Here is a 23504-nt window from a genome sequence, read left to right as displayed (position 1 = left end):
GCCCCTGGGCCAATGAACTCAGAACCTCTGGGGTAAGACCTGGCCAATTGCATGAAAAGCTTCCCTAAGTGATTCTAAAGAGCTGACCCACTGCCAGGAAGGAGGAACTCGAACTGGATCCTGCAGGGTGGGGTAGAGCTCAAGACGCAGGGGAGGGGAGGGTATTTCAGATGGGAGGTGGGGGGTGGGCAGAGGATAAGGGCCCTCCTCTTTATTCTCTCTTTCCCTCTTCTTTCTCCAGCTCACTTCCCCTCCTAGGTCTCTAGTTTCATCCAGCCTCTCCCAGCTCCCATTCCTTCAGTCCTCCCCTCCTTCTTCCTTTCCTCTGTTTTTTCCTATCAAACCATTTACCCTCCTCCTTCCTACATCCTCCTTCTCCTTCCCACCCCTTCTTCCCAGTTCATGGCCTTTTGGTCATTTCCCTCAACCGTGTCCTTCCTTCCTCAAGAGAAGGTGAGCAGTGGCACCATCGGGGCTCTCAGACCAATCCCGTGCCCACTAATAGTGCTCCTGAAGGATTAAGGCCAGGTCTGGGATGTACAGACCCAGTTTCTAAATAATATAATTAGGATTCAGTTCAGTCAAGGACTATGTTCATGTGGAGCCTGGTATAATAATATAATTAGGATTCAGTTCAGTCAAGGACTATGTTCATGTGGAGCCTGGCGCTGTGGGTGAAGGGAGAGAGGAGAGCTAAGAAGGGGCTTTGTTTTCTAATACTGCTATAACAAAGTACCACAGATTTACTGGCTTAAACAACAAATTTATTTTCTTAACAGTTCTGTAGTTCATCATGGTCTCAATGGGCTAAGATCTGTGTGTCAACAGGTTGTTGTTTTTTTCTGGAGGCTCTAAGAGAAAGCCTGTTTGTTCACCTTTTCCAGCTTCTAGAGGCCACCCACATTCCTTGGCTCATGGCCCCTTCCTTCGTCTTCAAAGCCAGCAACATAGCATGTCTCTGACCTTGTCCTTTCTCTGACCCATTCTTCTGACTCTCTTCCACTTTTAAAGACATTTGTGATCACATTGGGTCCACCTGAATAATCTGGATAATCTTCATTGGTCATTTGAAGGTCATTCCATGAAATTGAATAACAGGGGAAAAGCCTTAGGGGCTTGGGAGAGCAGGCAAGGCAGGCTTTGAGGAACTACCAGTAGTTTGGTGTCATCTGGGGGTGTCATTTAACAGGCCATTGTATATACTATTTTTACAACATTCTTTGTTTTTACATTTTGCATATGTTTACCACAAAGCTCATCAAAATATGTTACATAAGCAGTGCCATACGCAGCAGGACAGTGTCACAGCTAACAGCACATGCCCTGGAGCCACAGGGAACTGGGTTCTAGTCCCAGCTCTATCACTTTGCGCATGGGGCCAGTGGGGATTAAATGAGGTCATGAATTCCAAGTACTTTGCTCAGCCCCTGGCTCCTGACAAATGTGAGTTGTTATTATTACCATAACTGAACTGTGCCTTAAGCTGATGGTCTATCACATTCTCCTTAATGTCCACTTCTTGCTGGAAGAAAAACAGAAAGAAAAACGCAACCTTCTAGATAACATCATTATTATCGAGTTCAAATTATCTAACTACTGGGCCCTAGATTCAGTCCAGAATCTAAGAACTCTCTGCCCCTGCCACTTATGCCAACAGCCCCAAATGGTATCTATAAGTAGAGTTTTAAATGACATTTAGTTATGAAACAGAACACAGAAAGGAATGAGGGTGGGGTAAGTGTTCGAGGCTGAACTGAAACTTTCTAAGGTAGGATTAAAGACAAAAGCACCACCAGCAAAAATGAGTGGGTTTCAGAGATGCCCGGGCAGGCACTTCTATACAATTCCTTTCTACTTCTGAATGGCAGCTTAGGAAAATCTTGGAGGCTCTGGTTTATCTGGAAATGAGAAGAAGTCCAATTTCAAAAGGAATTTGAGAATGCATATATTTCTTAATAGGTGCTGAGTTCTGGGGCTACATTTGTTAACCAGTAACTGAGAACATGCAGAAATGGCCTGGCTTTTCAAGGCAGTTGTTTGACAATCATATGCATAAGCTACTCTAGCTGACCCCCAAAGGTTGACCAGCTGGTCTGAAAGGGGGCATTGTGTAATTACTGGGGAAGTGGCATGTCTCTTGCTTAATATTACACTGACCAAAGGGTAGGAAGATCCTGAACAGAGAGCATGAGCCATAACGATGTCACAAAACTTGAAAATATATACCATAAATTCGATTATATAACAGGTGATGAACTCCTTTAAGGGTGTCTTGTTTATTCTTGTACCCTCCAGGGTGCTTTGGATACCTTGGGTACATTTGGAAGTTGTGCATTATTCAGCTTTAAGTAACAGAAAACTCAGAATGGCTTTAAAATTAAAAGGGATTTATTGGCTCCTACAAACGGAAGAGTCCAGAGGTCAGGTGAAGATCAGGTGTGGTTCATTTAGGGTCCTGGCTCCTGTTTTCTGCAAACTTCTTCACTAGGCCCTCTTCAGAATGTCTGCTTTCTGTACAAGCTAGAGGGGAAAACAGTTTTGTTTCCATCTCCACAATACACAGAGAAGGACAGGACACCTCCTCCTGGCTCCCCAGAATGTGTGAGTAAACTCCTTTTTTGAAGCAATCAAAGAATTTTCCTTTGCATCTCATTGGCAAATTGGGCAAAAGCCCGTTCTTGAAGCAATCCCTGTGGCCAGGGGAATTCTGTGCATGGATCGGCTTAGGCCTGGATTTCAGAGTCATTCACTTTGACAAGCAGTGTGAGATTTCTCTCAGAGCCATCAAACTCTTCCCTGGAGCTGGCGCTGGGGCCACTTTCTTCTGAAGCTCCTGGCTGTGTCACTTACCAATGGGGAAGCCCTGGTTGCACATGCAAGCTGGCAGTGTCATAATTCCCATCCAGTCTTTGCAATAGCTCAGGTAGTGGAACCGAGCTCTACGTGGTTCAGTTATAAGTCCATGGTTTCCCAGTAAGTGGCGGACTTGTGATTCCCAGGTTTTTTCATTCTGAAGTCCATATTCCCTTCAATACATCCCCTGCTTGAGTGAATGAACAAATAAATGACTTGCAGAATAAGGGCTTCCTGCCCTGAAAGAGTAAGAGAGTACTGGTTAGTATGGGAGACTGTTTGGCGTGAAGCCTGGCCACATGCACCAAGAGTTATGTGATTCTCTGGGCCTCTATTCTCTCATCTGTAAAATGGAAGTTGTGCTGTGTCCTACCTCATTGGGATGTTGAAAGAATTAAGTGAAGTAATACAGATAATGAACTTGGAACAGTGCCCCAGCTTGAAGGAAGTCACAACTCTTACTCAGAGCTGGTCTCCTTTGAGGGGTAATTGGTCATTTGTCCAGTGGACAATACAATTACACTCTTCCCTGATCTACAGCAGCGAAAAGGGAAAAGAAGTGTTCATGTGTGTGAAAGTCTCCTGAATGCTCTAGCATCATAGGGATTTAGGATTTTTAGAAAATTTCCAAGTTCATTTAAAACCACTTCCAGGTGTATTGGAACTTGAAGTGAGTCGGGGAGGAGGTTACATGCCATGGAATCACTTTTTTCTAAAGGTAATCCCACCCAAAACGTCTTTGTTGTTCTCAGTTATCCCCGGTGGTGCCCTAATGTTGTCCTGCCTCCTTCATTTCCTCTCCTCCCCCCACTTTTTTCACTTTTAACTCACCTTCCTCTCTGCACCCTTATTTCATCTTTTCCTTCTCCTTTCTTCCCTTTTCTCCCCGTCATTTACTATGTTTTTTCTTCTTTTGGTAGATTTAAGAGTGAGATGCAAATGGTCTGGTTCGGGGTGGTATGAAGGAGGTGGCAGGGTCTCAGACAGGGACAGGAGAGGGGGAGGCTTGCACTCCTAACTCTAAGTATTGCCTGGAGACTTTGAATTTTCTTCCCCAAGAAAGAGAAAACACTATTTTAATCTTCAGTTTACAATGAAGGGCCTGGGGACGGGGTGGACATAGAAAGAGGATCTTTCTTTAGAATCTTTCCAAGTATTGAAATGATTACATACATGTCCCAAAATAAATTGTCAATGTTATTCACCATCTCTGAAAGTAGGGGAACAATTCTTTTCTGCTCTCATTAATTAACCCATCAATCCATTAACTAATTAATTAGCACTAATTACTTACTTGTGCCCAGCACTATTGCCAGGCCTTGGAAGGCTTATGAAGAAATGTAAATGATAATCATTGAAAGGCATTTCTGGAACACAGTCATGAATCATCATGACCATACAATTAATATTATAAAACCATATATAAGTGGTTGGTATGGATGTAAAGTGGTAAAGGAGTGGGAAACTAGCTGGCTCTGGAATCTTGTGTATATTTATGGATTTTTTTTTGGTAAGCTCTTTGTAGATGTACCTTAGTAAGTATGTCAAGAAATATACCACCGACTTTTGTAGAATACTAGATGTATCTCAATTGGGTTTGTATAAAACAGGAAGAAAACATTTACCAATCAAAGAAGACTGAGTGATATTGTATGGAGTAAGATATTTGACATTTTGGTTGCTTATACTTGGAGTGAGACTTTTTAGACTGTGACTGACAGTTTTGACCTTAGAAGGGAAAAGAGGTATGATGCTATGAATATAATAGATGCCCAAAATAATTTTTAGAATTTCATCACTGATGTGTAAGCTGGAGAGCTTGGGTTGACTGCATTTGTGGCAAAATTAGTGGAAAGACCAGCCCAAAGGTTTTATTAGGGTCTCAAGCACTGATAACATAATGTGAAATTTGCTGCATTCCTCTGTTTATACTTCTCTCTTAGGAAAGTAAAATGGAAAATTTTTATCCTTAAGTTGGCAAACACTCATCTTTTCCACTGCATTTCTATATAACTGGACTCTTGCCAAATCCCTGGTGTTTTTTTTTTTTTCGTGTGTGTGTATTTTAATAGGCATAATATCACCGGTGCTTTTAACTCAATCTATCTGCATTTTGGGGTTAAATTTTTTTTCTCTCTAAGGACACCTTACTGGGGGTAGGAATCTTTGCAAGTTTGTAAATGATTTGCTGTCAGATCATTCAGATCAACACAAACAACAGTTCTCCTGAAGTTTTGCTGTTAGGATGTTCCCTCTGGGCGTCCACTGTGTTCCATTGCTACAGTTACAAAATTGCAAACATTCTTATTTTATACTCTAGCTTTATGTGGGCAGACATGCAGGTCTATGCCATTATTTCATGCCCTTCTTCTGGTGCTGATTCTTTCACTTGGAATGGTTTCCTTTGCTTATCAATTCTCTCTCCAGTCTTTGAAGTCCAGTTCGGACAGGCAAGGTACTCCACGTCATGTTGTGGGAAATTATTCCTGCCTCCTCCACACTCCCTGCACAGTTAATTATGCTGGCCCAGTATTGATCAGAGATGCCTTGCACTTTATACACCTGCAGTGTGCTCTGCACACATTCAAAGAGCATACACAGTAAAGGTGAGAGAACCCCGGGCTTCTGGACAGGCAAACCTGGCTCTGCTTCCAACTTTCTCTGACTGTTCTCTGAGCTTCAGCTTCCTTGCCTCTAAGTCAGGCATTCATAATGGCCATTTCATACGAATGCTTTGAGGATTAGATGAGATAATGCATGCAACCATTTCTTCAGGGCTTGCTATATTCCAGGCACTTGTCAAAATGATTTATGTAACATTTTCCCATGTACAATGCCTATGACTGTTGATTCCTTTAATCCTTGGACAGAGTAGGTACTCACTGAATATTTCTCAAATGAGTGAGAACTGGACTTGAGCTGGCGACAGAGTCCAGTCTGCTGAGTCAGCTGCCCTGAGTCAGTGGTTGAGGCACATACAACACAAGTCTCCAGAGAGGGAAGATACTGACTGAGCTGCAGTTCCCACCTAGTTGGTTGAAAGGCTGCCAAGGGTGTGATTCCTAAGCAAGATGGGGAGCTCATGGGGAGGGGAGAGTGTTATTTCTGAAAGACACTACTTCCTTTCCCACCGTCTCTCATTACTCTTCCCCTGCCCCCACCCCTGCTGACCAGTTCAGTCCAGGAGAGAAGGAGATCTCATTCTGAGTCACTCTAGGGTTGTATTTGTGTCACTGCATTTTTACTACATCTTATGGAATATAAGGATGTTGAAGATCTACATTCCTGGCCAAGGAAAATTCAACCAATGCACTGTATCTATTTAGAAGTAAAGGTCTTAGGAACACTAGAGGCTCGTGAAGATCCATGGAAATAAAAATGGCATTCCCGCCTTGGGCTCTTAAAAGTGAAAAGAATTTTGGGGATCTCCAGGTTGATGTTTCATGACTTTCTTTCTCAGTGTTTTATTTTCATGAGCTATTGATTCAAGAAGGGTATAGCACTGTACTTTTCCTTTCAGCTAAGCTTTTCCCATCAAGTGGGAAGTTTTGGAAGCTTCAGCAAGCTCCCAAGATACTATTTCATGCATCAAACCATTGTATTTGAAAGGACACATGGGGGACGTTAGAAAGGGTTTCTTTTTTCCAGCTTCTAATAGCCTTGTCTTGTTCCTGGGGAGCAGCCCATACAGCACAAGAGTCTGGATGAACGTAATTTCCCATGATGCATTTGAAGGGTCAGCGTTCCCATCTTGCTTTGCTCCTGATGGCTGGAGTTAATAAGGAGGAGTTTTTATGTGAATGCCAGGCATGTTGCAATAACTAGCCACAATGGAATAGTCATGGCAATTTCCACCACTTGGTTTCTTTTATTTTGTGTGTGTGTGATGTTGCTGTATGCTTTGTTTTCTGAGTATTTTCTTTTTGTGTGTTGGTTGAACCCATTTATTGCCATCTTGAGCTTGGATACTTTTATTTAAAAGGAGTTGAAGAACAGGGGAAAAACTGGAAAACTGACAAAATTATATTTCCTGAGCACATAGCAATTTATTTCTTTCTGTTCACTTCTGCTGATACATAGTCTCATGATTAACATTCTGATAAATTTATGTCCTAAGGAAAAGGGGGCAAAATGCTTTCCCTATAGGGAGTCTTGAAAAGAAGATTCCAGACTTAAGAAAAAGTACTGTGAAAACCTGACTTTTGTGATGTTAGTATCATGGATACAGACCAACTCTAGTAATATTCCTTCTGAAAAAAAGATAAATGAAAATTGCAAAAAAAAATTTTGGTTTCATTTTCCAGGGTAAGTCATTTGCATAGTTGAGGGCTTCAATCTTGACCATGGAATCTATTTCTTGAAAGCTAATTTATATTTGCATGCACAGCCCTAGAATAGAATGTAAGGATTGGTGAAATGCTAAGTATTTTGTGGCATCCTAATGCATTTCACTAATGAGGGTGAATAATCCTCTTACTGCAGAAAAGTCTACCCGGACAGGATATTATGCACATTACATTCATGGATTCCTGAGATGGAAGTCCTAATTCTACTAATTCTACTGCAATACTTATAGGGAACCACTAATAATAAACCTTCTTGGTGACACTCTCTTGGGGGCTCTGATCGAATGAAGCTGAAGGTCACAGTTTACGAGGGATATGAAGCTGAGGATGATGAATTCTTAGCCAGAAAGCTCCACTATTCACTACATAGATGCAAAGGATGCAGGGAATGTGCCTCTACTCCTAGCAGCCTGTGTTCAGAATTTTACACCCTTGAAATGCTTCTATCACCTTCTTCTCTTCTTTCCCTAAACTCTACTTTAAAAAGATGCCAAAGGTATTCTTCCGATCTCATAGATCCAGTTTCGAAGTTGTCCTGTGCACCCAATTTTGTATATCAGAAAGACCCTTTTGCCATACTTCACTTTTTTAGTTTCTTCTCTCTCAGTTTTACTTCTGGGTATATTCTTCTCTTGTACTTCATGATTTGACACCAAACCCTGCCGAATCCTGACACCTTTTCGAGTTAAGGAAAAGGAAACAAGACCAACAAATCAGGCCCAGGACGAAAGTGAAGCGTCTCCCGGCCGTTACGCACCTCTGGAGTTCCTCGACTCCCTGGCGCAGGGGAGCGTGTGCAAGCGCGTGAGAGGGTGACCCGAGCTCGGCCTTCGAATTGGCCAGCCCGGTGACCTGCGAGCCCGCCCCCCCTCCGCCTCCCCCTCCCCCTCCTGCGCTCACACTCAGGAAGCAGCTGGCTGCAGGCCGGCCCTCGCGGCCGCACACACATCCACGGTCCTCGCCCCGCCGTCTCCCTCCCTCCCTCTCTCCCGCCTTCCCTTCCTTGCTCCCCGCAGCCCCGTCCACACAGCGCTGCCCGGGCAGCCCAGAGTGCGGCGCGCACGGGCACCGGAGCCCGGGGCCGCCCCCGCCGCCCCTCCCCGCCCCACCGCGCCGGTGCGCCGCCCGCAGCCGTCCAGGCTCGCACCCGAGTCCCCCGACGGAACCCGCCCCGCAGCAATTAGCCAGCGTCGCCGGGCCAGCCCCCAGCCGCACCCCCCCCCCCCGGGCCCGGGATGAGGATGGGCCGGACAGGCGAGGCACAAAGTCGAAACTCAACTTTTTAAAAACATTATTTGAGTGAGGGAGAGAGTGAGTGCGTGTGTGTAGGGGAGAATGAGCTGATGCCGAGGGTCCAGCCACCCCCCTCCCTCTGCCGCCTCCTCCCCCTGCCGCCGCTGCCCTCGCACACGCGCGCGCACACACGGCACTTGGGCCGGGTTTCCTCGCTTCGTCCCTCGGCTCGGATGGGAGTTTTCGTTTCCGAAGGAGGCAGAGCCCGTGGAGCGCGCGGAAGGATTGGAGCCCCAAGTTACTCCTCGCAAGCGCTGGCCGCCCGCTGTCACTCGCCAGCGCTGGCCGGGGAAAGGACCCGCACGCCGGGCTTTGTTGTGGAAATCCCGGTTACCTGGTAAGTGGATGCCATAGGAACTTTGCTCGCAGGAGAGAAAGGGGAAGAAACCGGGCGCTGGAGGGTGTGGGGGAGTTAGAGCTCTGAGACGCAAACTAGGAATTAGAAATAGTTTGTCCACGCCGAGCCTGTGGCGTTCGCGCGGGTTTAAGCCTACGCGCACCTCCACCCCTCCTTATTTTCTAAAGGATCTCTGTTTATTGAGATGATAAGCAGCCTTCAATCAAGAGTCAGGCAGTGTGCTTGTCAGCCGATAAAGGGCGCAGTCTTTAGATGATGGAAAGGAAACCAAAAGGTTTTAGTTTCTCTAGTTCGGAAGTTTTTGTCTTTGGTTTTTCTTTTAGACTAAAGGGGTCGGAGGGTTTCAGAATCACGCACTGGCATGATGCACGCCACGCACGAGTCCCCTTCGAAGGGAAATTTTGGACAAGTGGGAATCGCTGGGGTGACCTGAGGTCTCTCGCCCATACACTGGTCTGTTGCCTTTTCTAGTTCCACGTGTTTGTGGAACTCCACGAACGCAGTGGTAGTCAATGTGCCTCGTCCAAGCCTGCGTCCCTACTGCCCCGGGAGGTCCTCGGGTTGGGGGTACAGAAGTCTGTCGCGGGAACTGGTCCAGTGACCCGAAAGCGCGCGTCTGTAAATGTAACACTCCTCATTTCAGCAACTGCGCAGGCACAGTCAGAGGCGCACGCACTCCCCACCAGGGTCGTCACCTCGCGTTTACATTTTAATAGGGCCCGACAAAATGTCAGCACTGTTTGGAAAGTGTCTGTCTCGGGGACGTTGTCCCGCGCACGGCTCCAGTCCCTATAAATGATCCTGTGTGTATTTTGAAGACTGCCAGGGCCACTTTCTGGAAAGCGTGAGTGAGCAGTCGCTCTCTCCTAGACACACACCTTGCCCCGAGCGACACTTCCAAGTTACTCACTGGAGCTGACAAGTCACCTCGGGGATGAGAAAGTTACCCAAGTGTCTGGAAAACTTGGCCCTGGCGGATTTGTCATCCTGTGGATGATTCAATTAGGTACCTGGAGGGAGAAAGTTTGGGAAAGGTCGTTTCTGGTTTCACCGGCCCCCACCTCCGAATTCTTTGTGGTATTTAGGAGGTGATTAGTGAAAGAAGACCCGAGGGTTAGGACGCTTGCTCGGTGGGGGCTCCAGGCGATGGGACCGTGAGCTCCGGGGCGCATCGAGGCGAGCCACGGCTTCCCCAGGATCCGGGCCCGGCGGGGCAGCGCGCGCGGCTCCCCGCTGCCCGGGCTTCCCAGCAGCGGGCCAGCGGCGGCGCCCTTTCGGCCCCGACTTACTCAGGACTGGGTTGCACAACAGGAAGCCGGCACGAGTTTGTTTTGTTTTGCTGCGCTCGCTAGCTCGCGGACCAGGCGGAGGATTAGGGGCAGCGGCGGCTGGGGAGTGACCGGATCGCAGCAGCGCGACCCCCACAGGGCCTTGTCGTCTCCGCCCCCGCGACCCGCCTTTCGCTCCACACCAGGGAGCCCAGTGGCCCCAGCCGCCGACTCCAGCCGGCCGAGCTGGCGGGGGAGCGAACAGATAAGGTCTGCGCCCTCCCCCGTGTCGGGCAGGCCCCCTGCGCATCCCTCTGGCTGGAGAGACCTCCGACTCACTGCCCGGTAGTCCTCACCGCCAGCTAGGCTTCTCCGGTGTCAACTTCGCCCTGTTCCCCAGAGCGTTTAAACCCAGGAGGCGGTGGGAGGTTACTTCCGGAATCGTGGGGAGCAGCGTCCGTGGGGACTGGACTCTTAGATTACAAACCTTTTTACAGATAGGAGGGCTCTGCATCCTCTCCTCCGCCGGCAGACGCAGGCGGCCCCCATTTTGCTAGGACCTCCTCCTCTCCCCAGGGTTGGGGCCCGGGGCCCTGGGGTTTTGAGGAGAGGGAAGTTCTCCAGCTCCCCCCAGTGGACCAATTCCCTTAGGTTGTGAGAACGGGGAATCCTAAGTATAGACTATTGGGATCTTGGCGACCCTGTACAGACGAGGAAACCGAGATCCAGAGGTTTTAGAGATTTTACCCAGTGTCTCAGGGCCAGCTGTAGCAGATCCAGAACAAAAGCCTCGTTTCCCAACTCCCTGTCCAGAGGACTTTTCTTGGCCAGAAGGTTGACTCAAGACAAATGCAAAGTCTCATTTCTGTCCCCCCAGAAAGCTTTGATGAGTCATGATTTCTGCCTTGGGAGTTAGCCAAGACGTCCGTTTCCCCTCTGTCTTGTACTCCACTATACCTCCCTTTTTCAAACTCAGCTAGGGAAATTTTTGGTACAAAATTGCTTTGTGCTGGTTTGAATGTTGCTGTATCTCTTCTCTCTCAAAGTTTGCTTCCTGTGGTGATAGGTGAAGTCGGTGGAACCTGCAGAGGTTTGCAGAAAAAGGATCTGCCACATGTTGATTGTTCATGAAAAAAGTCTGGAGTGATTTAGAGACAATAGTGTGTAATGTTAGATGCTATTTTTGCAACTGGAAACATGCTGAAGTCTAAGGATCACCTTTAAATGCACTACATTTTTCCTATGTTTTCATGAGTTGTCTTTGCAACCAGACTAGCCCTAAACTGTCTTTGAAAGGACAGAAGGGGCATATTTTTTCCCCAGTCATTTTCAAAATACCTTTCCTTATTGGTAGTTTGTTAGTTCCTTTCTCTTTTTGCTCAGAGGACTCGGCAAGCCTTGATATTGAGAAGTTAAATCCAATTGCTGTTGTAATTCTGTTTCCTTAGTTCTCACTTCAGGTGAGTTTGGAGACAGAATCTTCTCTGATGCCCTGATTCCACTCAGATTCTTAATAGCAGTTGAGTTTTCCCGGGTTGAATACTTGGGATTGAATTGTTTCCATACAGGAAAGGCAGCTTTTTAAAACTGATAGAATCCACAGTCTACCCAGTGGGTGAAAATCCTAGCAGGCCAGAATAGACAGGGTGGAGAGGTTAATTAATATCAAATTAATGTTTTATACCAGCGCTGCCTTCATTTATATGGCAGAGAGTAGTCTTTCCAGTGTTTAAGAGAGCTTAGTGTTCTTAGTCTGTTTTACTGTTGAGTGTTCTTTCCTGCTGTTGTGTAATTTCCCCAGTATATAGGAGTACTTCTTGAAGGAGATAATTCAGGAAGCAGCATCCTGTACACATCCTTATCACTGGAGAAATCAGTTTCTGTATTTCTGTAATTATTTTCTGTACAGGATATAATTTCCTGTAAAGGAAATACAGGACTTAACTTTTCCCTAATTTTGTTTGGCTCATAGACTCAATTGGGGCTGAAAATAAAATAAAAAACAAATAAATGGCACAAATGAAATCTGGGCATCTAAAAACGTTGCCCTTCTCATTCAAGAAGGATGATATATACATATATAACAAAATCTTTAAAATTACATTGATATGTAATTTGATTAAAAGATGTGTAAGTGCCAAAGTTTCCTAGTTTCTTATTTACTTTCAAGCAGAACACAGAGTTTACTTTCAAGCAGAGTTTACACAAAAGCTACACTTTTCATTAAGATAAAATACCCATGTAGAAAAGCATACGTATCTTAAGCTTGATGATTTTTCAGAGACTGAACATACCAGTGTAACCAGTATTTGGGTCAAAAAAGAGAACATTACAAGCACCCTAGAAACATCTTTACATTCCATTCCAGTCACAGGTTCCTCCAAGGATAACCTCTGTCCTGACTTCTAACCAAATATTTTTGTCTTTTGAAAATACCTTATGTAAATGGAATCATTCAGTATATGCTCTTGGGGCTGGCTTTTTTTCTCTTGACACACCCTTTTAGTGGGCCAAATCATTTGGACTCCTCTTAAAGATGATTGGAGAAGTTTGGCTTGCAGAAATTATTTGGTTTGGTATTATTGAATGTGATAGGATTAAGGAAAAATACCAACAAGCAGAAGGCATATTTTCTACCCTAATGATAGTCTAATTACGGAAACTGACTTAAGTGAAATGTGTAGTGTTCAAACCAGCACAGAGAGAACAGAGGGAGCTCTGAGGAGCTCCTTCCACCATGACAACACAGAGTGAAATTGGCAGCCCCTCTGCTAGTGGCTAACAACTCCTATAACAAAAGAAGGAGTGCCTGGTCTAAGTACTGAACTGAATGTATTCGTTCTTCTGCTTTAGGAGTTTTCATTGTTCACGAGGGTGCCAAGATAAAGGCAAGAATAATGTGTCTGCCCCAAAGAGTGGAACACAGTTTCTTTGCTACTTTTTCCTATTAGAAAAAGGAATAGAGTATGGCATACAACTGTAATTAAGCTTGTTGCGCAAGCCACAAAGCATAGGATTCATGATTGTATGATCATCCTTTACTTATATTGTAATTTATTCAGACAATAAATGATGCATATACTATATAAATATATAATTCTGTATTTCTCTTATACCATATTTTTCAGTATTAAATCTATGTAATATGAAAATGTAAATATAGTTTATGTATTTGAATATATAAACATAATATGAAAAAAAATCTCTCTCTCTATATGTATATCTTAGCTCCCTTAGGCTGCTATCACAAAGTACCACAAACTGGGTATCTTGAAACAACAGTTCTGGAGCTTAGAACTATGGAATCAAGGTGACAGCAGGGTCATCCTACCTCTGAAGCCTTTAGGGTTCTAACAGTGCCTTGTTGGCAATCCATGGTGTTCCTTGGCTTGTGGCATAACTCAGTTTCTGCCTCTGTCACATGGCAGTCTTCTCTCTGTTTATGTTTAGTTTCCTCTTATAAGGACACTTGTCTTATTGGATTAGGGCCCACCCTAATCCAGTTTGGCTTCACTTAACTAGTCATATCTTCAAAGATCCTATTTCTAAGTATGATCACACTTACAAGGCCAGGGGTTAGAATTTGAATGTATTTTTTGGGGGGAAGAGAATACAATTTAATCCATGAGAAGGTATGAAAAATGTAGTGTGAAAAATACAGATATATAGGTTACTACAAAACAACTATGTACGTGTTAAAGTACGTAGCCCAAAATGCAATGAAATTAGAATTTAAATGGAGAAATAAAACATAGTCAAATAACTATAATGTGGAAAGTGATGAGGTATGTAGAACAATGATATTTAACATGTATTGGGTCCTTTATGTACCAGGCACTGTGCTAAACATGTAACATGCATTATCTCATTTGACCTCTACTGCTATGAAATAGGTCCAATACTATAATTATCCCCATCTTACAGATCAGAGACATAGAGACTAAGAGAATAAGCCAAGTCTAAAGTGGGTATTTGCGGTGGTCTTGGAGGGTGAATAGGATCTGGATATGAGGAAAAAGGGGGAAAAAAGAAGGGTGGAGGAGAAGAATCATCCAAATGGACTTGAAGGCAATGAATAGGACAAACAGAAACAAGGATCCAATCTGTTCCACTTTGGGAGCAGAGTCAGGGCACTTGTCTGTAAAATTGGCATTAGGAGGCTCTAGAGAAGTCTGGAGAAGGCTCTAGGCAGTCTAGAGAAGAAGCACGATGGTGGGGCTGTTCTTACCTAATGTGATCTGTTCAAGGCCAAGAACATGAATGACTGCACATTCCCTCAGGTGCAGCAAGCCCTGCTGAACTGCAGATGGGTAGATAGGGTCATGGCGCAAGAGCAGGCGCTGTCCCGGCCTCCTTGATAAGGTGGTCAGACTTTGTGAATATCAGTTATTTCTGAAGTTTCGAGCCAAATCTATGAAGTTTGATTTGTAGGCCTGCTGCATATTGTACACAGAAAAACCAACCAGATGCTGGGGCTATGTAGGAATTCTTGTTATTCTTGTGTGTGAAGAAATGGATTAATGTTTTCCCAACCTTTACAGCATGACCAGTAGATTCCATTTCTGTCTGTAACTTAACTGAGTCATTCATTTAAGGCTTTTTTTTTTTTTTTTAATAAATAGGTTGTCATGTTGGTTTAGGGCCTAGTCATTGTTGTGGATGTTCATACTTCTGCAGTGATGTCAGTGAACACAGTTTAACTTGTATAAAACTTCTGTCTACTGCCAGCTAAAAATAGTTACATTGGTCACTTTTGAGCAATAACTACATTGAAGAAAAGAAATCAGTTACAGGAATGATAATGATTCTTTAATACACTTGACTATTTGATCTTGATGAATGATACATTCTATTTCATTTCTAGACTCTTCCATAGGTGGATGTTTATTACCATTTTGAAAGGACCATGGTTTTCAGCTTTACAAATAGGTATTCATATGGGCTGAGAAGTTATTTATGCATACTGAATGTTAAAGAACACTTCTTATTTGTCACATTTTACCATCTATGTATCTTCTGTGTGAGCTTGGATTTTTTTCTGTTCTTTTTTAAAGAAAAATCTCCCGCCAGTTACTTTTCTTTCATATTTTTTAAGAAGCAGCTTTTGTGTCTCCAACCATGGCCATGTGGTGCTCCCTCTTTGCAATTCAGGTAATTAATTCAGTGGTGACATCATAGGGAATGTGTTCATTTTTCCGTTTCAAATTCCCTTTCTCAGGATTTGATGGCTAACTCATATTAGGAACACATTTTAGAAAACTTAGTTCTCAAAGACAGTTATGCATTAATTTTTCCTTTTCCTCCCTTTAGTCTTCCCTTTGTAAGAGTGGGATTTTATGTCCAGGCAAGGTTCCCTCCTTCCAGTGAGGAAGATCTATAATTGTCAGTCATTTTGACCCTGATTCAATTAGTTGGTTGATCAGTTGTATTGACTGAGGACTTGCACAATTGGTCAACTGGTATCTACTGAGTAAGAAGTACAGAGAAGGAGAGCAATGGTGGTAGGATAGCTTTTATTATTTAATCCTTATTTTCTTATGAAGTTAAAAATGTTGACCTTTTAGATTTATTTTTCTTCATCGCAGCTATTTTTCTGGTACTATTTTTTACATTGGCTATTTAGCTCTTTCTATAGCTACAGCTATTCTTTTTAGGTACCTCAACAGACAATAGTCCAAATACTTTTAAAACACTGGCTTTTGCACTTTTATTTTACTGTAACCCACCATGAATATGTTTTTCATTTTACTCAGGGCACACTGTATGGATATGTATATACAAACATATACACCCATAAATAACTTAAATAAAACAATACTTGGCCGTTAATACATTTGGTATACTCTTTTAGCTTCTATTCTATTGTAATCGGTTCTATTTCATTAAAAATGCTTTTTCCATTGAATAATTGATCGCGTGGATTGCAACCCACAGTTTGAAAAATGTTATTTTAGGAAGATTATTTCATTAACGTTGGATTTAGGAACTTGCATCACATTCATACCTGCATTGGACCAGTGCATGGGATGGCTGCCTTTCTGAACTTGTGTTTGCCTTAAAAATCTTTTGATTCCAAGTTCATTCCTTTTTTTTTGTGATTTCTTGTGACTGACCATGGGAATCCTTAATTATCCCCCCTCTACCTTGCCATTTTTGGTAGACCTACAATTTTCTAGACCTTTCTGTACTCATTGATGAGTTAATGAGTGGGACAAAGTAAATGAAAACATTTGTAAGTAATTACAACTAAAACAGTGACAATTAGTTAGCCAGGAGGATAAGAAAGTTATATAGATGCATTGAAGTGTGGATAGTTGATTTTAAGAGGGATTACTGAACTTTAATATTGCCCTTCAGGAGTGTTTTTCTGAAGATTCTGAATTTCTTCCAGCAATCTCTAATCACTAGCATTGTGTGGAAGGCTCTCAATGCTGCTTGTGATTTTTAAGTTAGAATTGTCTAACTATAGAATAAACTTTTTAAGTGGATTTGGTCATTTCTTCTTTTCCACTCCCTCTTTCCCTTCCCTTCTCTCCTCTTCTACCTCCTGTTTCCTTCCTTTTTCCTTTGTCCTTTCATATTTACTACCCGTGTTTCAAATATCATAGCCATTAATTTAGATTTTAAAAGACAGTGCCAAATATTCTATTCCATAAACTTAGGGAGGATTATTTTCATTTTTGAGAAATTTCATGAAATATAAAAGTGAAAAAAAGTTAAAATTTTGATATCTAATTAGATAGCCAAGGATTTGAGTCCACAGTTAAAACAAAGCTGTGGTTTCTACAGCTGGGATCTATCATGTTCATTATATTATTTTTACTGAGTGGTATTTGGAAAAATGGTCTCGAATCTCTGGAGGGAACACGAGTTTGCCTTCTTATTTTAAATTTATATAATTCAGACCTAACCCCCTTTGATTGCATCTTACTAGTGATTGCTCGAATAACCTCTGTAGATCTTAGTTATCAGAATAAATACATTAACATTCCTAGAATTATCAACATTAGACCTTGGGAGTACCCAAATGAACATAGGGTCTATACACACAAGTAACTGGCTTAACTCTAGGTTTCTGCACCATGTCCCAATAATTAGGAATTATCTTAGCCATGTTTCTCTGTATCTTCTGTTGTATATTCTGTGGGTCTTTCAGTTTCACTGAGAAAGTTATGGACCATAGACATGATCAACTATACCTTGTTGTGGGTTACTTTATTGTAATATAGTATCCTCCACTTTCAATTTAGAAACATGATATTGTACACATCGAATACATTTCCTCTATAATATCCTCCAGCTACAGGCACATGTTTGCACTTTCCTCCTGTTAAAATTGCAGACAAGGATAATTTTGATTTATTGGTGACATCTAATATAGCTGTGTTTATATTGTTGCCAATAAAATGACTTACATGATTGGTTTTTGTTTATACAATCTTTTCTGAGGAATCAGTCACCTGTGTTAGGACAAGGTACATTCTGCTTATTAAAATGAACTCCTGGGATCTAAGAACATTCAGCTCTATCTGTCCTTGATTGAATTGCAAAATATGCTTCACACTGCAGCCGTGCATGAGAATAACTTATATTATGTATCAGTAGGCTTTTCATTTCTATATTCTTCCATTTACAAAAGCTTTAACAAGAGAAGCCTTTGGGAATGGCACGGGCCTATTAACAATCAACGCAGTGATGTTGAAAAGACAGTGTTAATGAAATTATACAATCATTAACCCAAAAGGAAAAAATAAGAAGAATCAATAAAGACTCTATTTTCAATGGCTTAGACATATATATAAGAAGCCAACTCAGTAGCAGTTTGTTTGCCGACCAGTATTTTATGCCTCATTATCAGGTTTTCTATGCAGGGTAAGAAGTGCTTGTGGCATGAGGAATGGAAAATGTAACAAAGGCTAAATGTAGCCTAAGGAAATGAAATGATGTATAAAAATTAATAATTAACTGCCTCATCAGATGAATTATGACTCTAGATGAGTCTATTAATGATATTTACTAAGAAAGGGCTTTTGGATGTAAACAGGCTTTATGGAACTCGTGTTTTTGTTATTTTCTTGAATGAATGAGTTAATGTTGCTTTTTGTTTGTGTAATCTTTTAATCAGGAGAAACAGTGCCTGGAGCCTTGGGTAGAAGGTAGAATCATGATTTTATGTTTTGATTAAAGTTCTGGATTTTCCAGAAAACTGGTCAAATTATTAAATGATTTTGAGCCTTAGTTTCCCTAGGGATTAGTTCCCTCTCTAACCTGACTTATAGGAGTGTGTTTTAAGAGTTTGAAAGTGGTCAAAATGAGAGAATTTATTAACTCTCATGTCAACTCATATAGCAGTATGGACATTTTCATTGTTTCAACTGATGGAGTACTGGAAATCTAAATATGTCAATATGTCAAAAAAATTCAAATATGTATTTTTGGATTCTCCTTTCCTTTCTTCCCTTCCTCCTTTCCTTCCCTCCTTCTTTCCTCTTAGTGGCCTGGGTTAGAGTTGTTGGAAGATGGAGGAGAAAATAATACTAGAGAACTCGAACAAGTTTTTAAATAGAAAAATGCTCTTTCAAAAGAATCCTACCACTTAGATTTTTAACTTACAAGCTTCTGATAGTGATTAGTCATGGTTTTACTTTTTGGCCAAGTAGGAGAATTTAATCCTAAAATTAATTTTTCATCCTAAGTGTTTTCTTCCAGCACTTGCTGGCATGAGAGCCTTCCTATCTTCTCTAGCTTTCATAGAATTAGCTGCTATTTTTGCTTCCAAGTCTACCCAGCTCCTATAGGTTTAAATGTCAGAGATATAAAATCTACATATTATTCTTGACCATAACAAATGAGTACTTTTTTGTTTTATCATATTCCCTGTCTAAATATCTGGAATAAGAGAATTGCAAAAGACCTTAGTGCTTATTGCCAACTTCCATATTTCATGGTTGAAAAAGCTGTAAGTCTAGGGAAGTTATAAATGCTTTGTCAGAAATGGAACTCAGGTATCCTGACTCCTAATTCAGTGCTCTTTTTACGACTCTATGAGGATGTGTCTGCCTTTAAACTTTACAGTTTATTCCTTTTCTGTTTCCAAATATACTTAAAATTGTATCTTGATAGATGGCCTAGATAAAAGTGCTTAAAAACATAATTCAGATAGACAAAACTGAGTTTTAATTTCTGGCATCAAATGCTTAAAATATCTCTTGGCAAAATTAATGTGGAAACTGGCATATTAGGCATCTTTTCACCTATAGTTCTTTTATTTTTGTCTTGAGGCTGTTTTTTCTCACCTCACATACCTTCGACGTATTGGATTTTCTTTCTGGTATTAATCTCTTTACTTTCTGGCTGTTGCTTTTTTAATAGTAAAATTTAAGTACTTTCTGTTGTTGTTGTTTTTACTCTCAACCTAAAGTTATTTAAAAGAGAAGCTCAGTTCATAAAAAAATAAAATAAATATCCAGGCAGGCAGGTGTGAGTGTCTGATGCCTAATTAAGTTCTCAGTGCTTTAATTATTTTTCCTTCTTGCAAAGTCAGTTTCTTAATGATCTAGCCTAATGCTAAGGTACCTACTTATGTTTTTAACCAGATTTTTGATGAGAATTCCTGCTTGGATATAATCTTGCTGCCAAAAATGACTCCCTTGTTTTAAAAACCTGGAAATGGGCACAGTCTGCAAATCTGCAGACACTTGTCACTTGGGCCATGATCTTAGTGACTCATATTTCCAGTCAAGTTGGACAATTACTTATTTTCAATAAATTGTCAGTGTCATGTTTCTTTTGCCATTTTTCGTTTTGTACTGAGTAAGAGCTTTCTTCATAAGAGTTCAAAGTGGTCAGAAAACACTATTTTGTCAATAAGTGAGGCATAGTAGGCCAGTATTTTCTAGCAAAGCACAGAAACATTAAATGATTCTTGCTCACAATCATCTAATGAATCAACAGCCTGACTGTGTAATGTACTCAAGTTCTCCTAAATGGAAAAGGCAGAAAAGACATAGAAATTTTTCCATTGCAGAAATGTTACAACCAGCCTGACACCAAGATCTATTTACTATTGTTTCATAAACAAACTTAAATGATGCAAGTTTGGGTAACCTGGATTTATTTGTTCATTCATAGGGACTATAGTGGAGGGGAGAGCAGGAACAAGACCAGACTTAGTGTTTCCTAGGACTTGATGGCATTCCAAGATTAAGTGACAGATTTTGGAATCCTTAGAAAAACAGAATTGGTAAAAATGAAAGAAACTTGCAATTTTTATATTGTGAATTATTTTTGAAGTTCCTTAACATAGACATACACAGCAAATCTAGTAGGAAGTATAGTGAGTACTTGACTTTTGAAAATTAAGGTATTTTTGCTTTTCTAAAATAATAAAAGAAAAAATACTTATCACAAAGTTAATGCTTTTTTGTATCCTTTCCTCAGTGATTTATGGTTTTAATCATTTGGGAGTTGAGCTGAAAATATCTGTCCAAGGCATTGAGAGATCTTACAGAGGAAGTAGGAATCATCCAATTCAGGATATCTAGTCACTGCTGCTTTACTCTCTGTCCTTATTTCCTGTGTTTGTTCAGCTTCTGCTTCTTTGCATGACTCTAATGTCTTATGAAAGATTACAGATTGTGACCATAGACAGATTATGTCTGTCATTCCTTTGGAGTAGTGGCATCCTCATAGCACTTTGTCACCTCATCGGATACATTTTGGTGAGCTATTGGTCAAGGCAGGGAGGGGGTTTCTGTGATGACTTGGAGGAGTACTGATGTCATCACACGTGGGTGGATGATGATATACTGTGGCCACGTCAGCACTTCTTGGCTCCTGCTCTAGAGGAGATGGAGTGGAAGGCTTGATGGGACTATGGCCACTTTACCATGTGATGCATGGTAAGGGTACAGCTTTAGAAGAGCTGTTCTTTCCTCAACAGTTCTTTCCTTTCTCTGGGATCTTACTGGAAGGTCACTCACTGTATTGCGGTGTTGATTCTGTTTCCATCCCCACAGCTCAGGATTAATATAGCACTAAGACCCTAGTACTGCTGTGAATGCGAGCCAGCCTTTTCATAGATGATTTTTATCTTTTATAAACTGGGGACTGTGCAAAAGATTGCTTTTAGAATAAAAATCAGAGGTGGCTTAATGTCCCTGTAATCTCATTCAGAGGCATGTCTGGTCTTTGCTTGTTTATGGTCGCCTTCGAAGCACTGGTGTCATGGCTCATGAAGGTTGTGCCTTTGGGTCTCCCAAGGCCCACTGTAGAAAATGAACTAGTATGACCAGATCCTTTAGGGAGCAAAACAAGTTTCGTTTAGCAAGCTGGCACCAGTAGATTGGTTATAGTTCCTGATAGCACTATATTGAGACAGTCTCTTGGCAAACAAAACAATACAGTAATCTATAATCCATGTCTACCATGAATACAGGAGGGGAGAATGCCTGCTAATGAGCCATGGATTTGAAGATCCTGCTCTCCATAAAAGACTGTCTTACCCAGAATACGTCCTTTCTTCCTGGTATGAATGGTAATACAGGTTGAAAGTTCACTATAATGTATTTTCATTTTTACTTTAAAAAATGCCTGCATTTATTTTTTTTTAAAACAGGCTTATACCCACACCATGGATAACTTATTGGACTTTGCCTGAAAGGAGTCATTAGTGTCCTTGGATTTCTGCCCGGCCTGGCTAGAGGTTTTTCAGAATGAATGGAAGGTCATGCAGCATGAATCTCCACCGGCCAGCAGGAACCCTACAGGGGCCAGGGATGGTCAGTGGCCAACACATTCCTCCCATCCGAGCCCTCTCAGGGACTCCTGGTCCCTTGTCCTCTGGCAGCACACCAAGCCCTACTATCGGAAGCCTCGCTAACAGCCTCCATCTCAAGATGCCCTCTGTGGGAGGGATGGCTCCTCAGAGCAACATGGCCGAGAGCCCCATCCACCTGCCCGCCTTGAGCCCCAGGAGACAAGTGCTCACCAATGGAAAGCCTCGATTCCAGGTCACGCAGCCTGGGGGCATGTCGGGGCCACACACTTTAAAGCCAAAGCAGCAGGAGTTTGGGAGCCCCTTTCCTCCAAATCTTGGGAAAGGTAGGATTGTCTTTCTGGGATCTTTTGAAAGTGGAAAAATTATTTCTTCTCCCTCTAGTCCCTTGCCTGCCAGAAAATCCTATGGGGGGAAATTTGATGACCTCATAGTAATAGCTGGCTTGCTCTGTAAGGGAGCACGTGTATGTGCGTGAGGGCGAAGGGCTGCTGTGGTAAATGCTGTGACACCTCATGGGACTGTGACACAGAGGGGAAAAGAGAGAAAGACGAGAAATGGGGAGGTATGCTGGGTGCTGATGGTGGGAGGGTAAGAGCGAGTTTAAGTGAGCTCTGTCCCGGCTCACAGGGCACTGGATACTGTAGGGCAGGGAGGAAAAGGGTGACTGGAATGGTTATGCTAACTGGGTGCTGGGAGAAAGGTGGTGTTTGGATGGAGAAGGGCCAAAAAGGGAGCTCTTTTAATAACTGATAAAATGAGGAATTAGGACATGAAAATGATAAGAAAAATTTTAAGAGCAGAACCTATTCTTTTTTGTAGGATAGCTAGTTAGGAGAGGAACCCAGGAGAGAAGATAATAATGAAAAGATATATTTTATGCATGTGTTAAACTAGAAAACCTAGTTAAGTTGAAATGCAGGGAGAATATACTTTTAATTCCTAGAATTTGAATTACTATATATTTAAATTAAAGAACAGTTGTTGGAGAATAGCAAATTATTTGAATGACGTACTGTCTCTAGAAACTGAATGTTGACTTAATGAGGTTATCCTGCAAATGAGATGGGTACTTAGGGTTAACAGTAAAAGGACGTGGATCTCATGTAAAATATAGCTTTGTTTTGAAAAACAGCACAATTATGTATTCCTTAAAGTTTTCTTAGCATTTGGACTTAAATGTTTATATTAAAAGTGCTCGCACTACCGAATAGAATTACTAGCAGCCTTATGGACAGCCATTCACCTAGTTAATAATTACATCAGGCAAGGTACCAAGAAATTGTTTGTTGTAGTGTCAGTGCATTTCTGTGTTTTGAGAAATTGAGATAATGGGCAGATTAAAAATAAAAACCCAAACATATGTGTGACTGTTTGATTTTCTTTGATTTTTCTTTTCTTCCAGAGCTCTTCTCCCGCAGTGGTCCCCCTGTCCCACCCCATATCTTTTTGTCCAGGCTTGATTTTGAAGTATTTTATAGTTTAGGGATGCTGATATTTAGTATAAGTATAGATAAAGTGTCCCTGGGGGCTGCATCTAAACTAGGTCTGTCATTTTTGGATTATTATGTTGGTGGTGTGGTAGGCCAAGTTCTTTAATGTCAAGTTCA

At 41.9% G+C, this 23504-nt stretch overlaps 1 protein-coding gene and 1 long non-coding RNA gene across 4 annotated transcripts in view; one reads left to right on the top strand and one right to left on the bottom strand.

Moving 5' to 3' along the window:
* Positions 1-742: 742 nt before the first annotated feature.
* On the bottom strand, positions 743-10734 carry LOC111763885 (uncharacterized). Its single transcript, XR_002796624.2, has 2 exons — positions 10606-10734; positions 743-3092 (listed from the first exon to the last, which is right to left on the bottom strand). It is a non-coding gene; the product is annotated as an uncharacterized lncRNA (long non-coding RNA).
* GLIS3 (GLIS family zinc finger 3) overlaps positions 8225-23504 on the top strand; it is a 501464-nt gene continuing 486184 nt past the window's right edge. The window contains exons 1-2 of one of the 3 annotated variants that reach the window (XM_004457407.5): positions 8225-8829; positions 21736-22220. In XM_004457407.5, the coding sequence (XP_004457464.2) occupies positions 21833-22220 (388 nt within the window). In that variant the 5' untranslated portion in view covers positions 8225-8829; positions 21736-21832. The remainder of the gene's footprint in view (positions 8830-21735; positions 22221-23504) is intronic. The other 2 variants (XM_058301792.2, XM_004457408.5) reach the window with 2 other exon arrangements.

This window comes from Dasypus novemcinctus, chromosome 8, assembly GCF_030445035.2.
Source record: "Dasypus novemcinctus isolate mDasNov1 chromosome 8, mDasNov1.1.hap2, whole genome shotgun sequence".
NCBI lineage: Eukaryota > Metazoa > Chordata > Mammalia > Cingulata > Dasypodidae > Dasypus > Dasypus novemcinctus.
The sequence above is the reverse complement of the archived record's forward strand: the minus strand, read 5'-3'. Positions and strand labels throughout refer to the sequence as shown.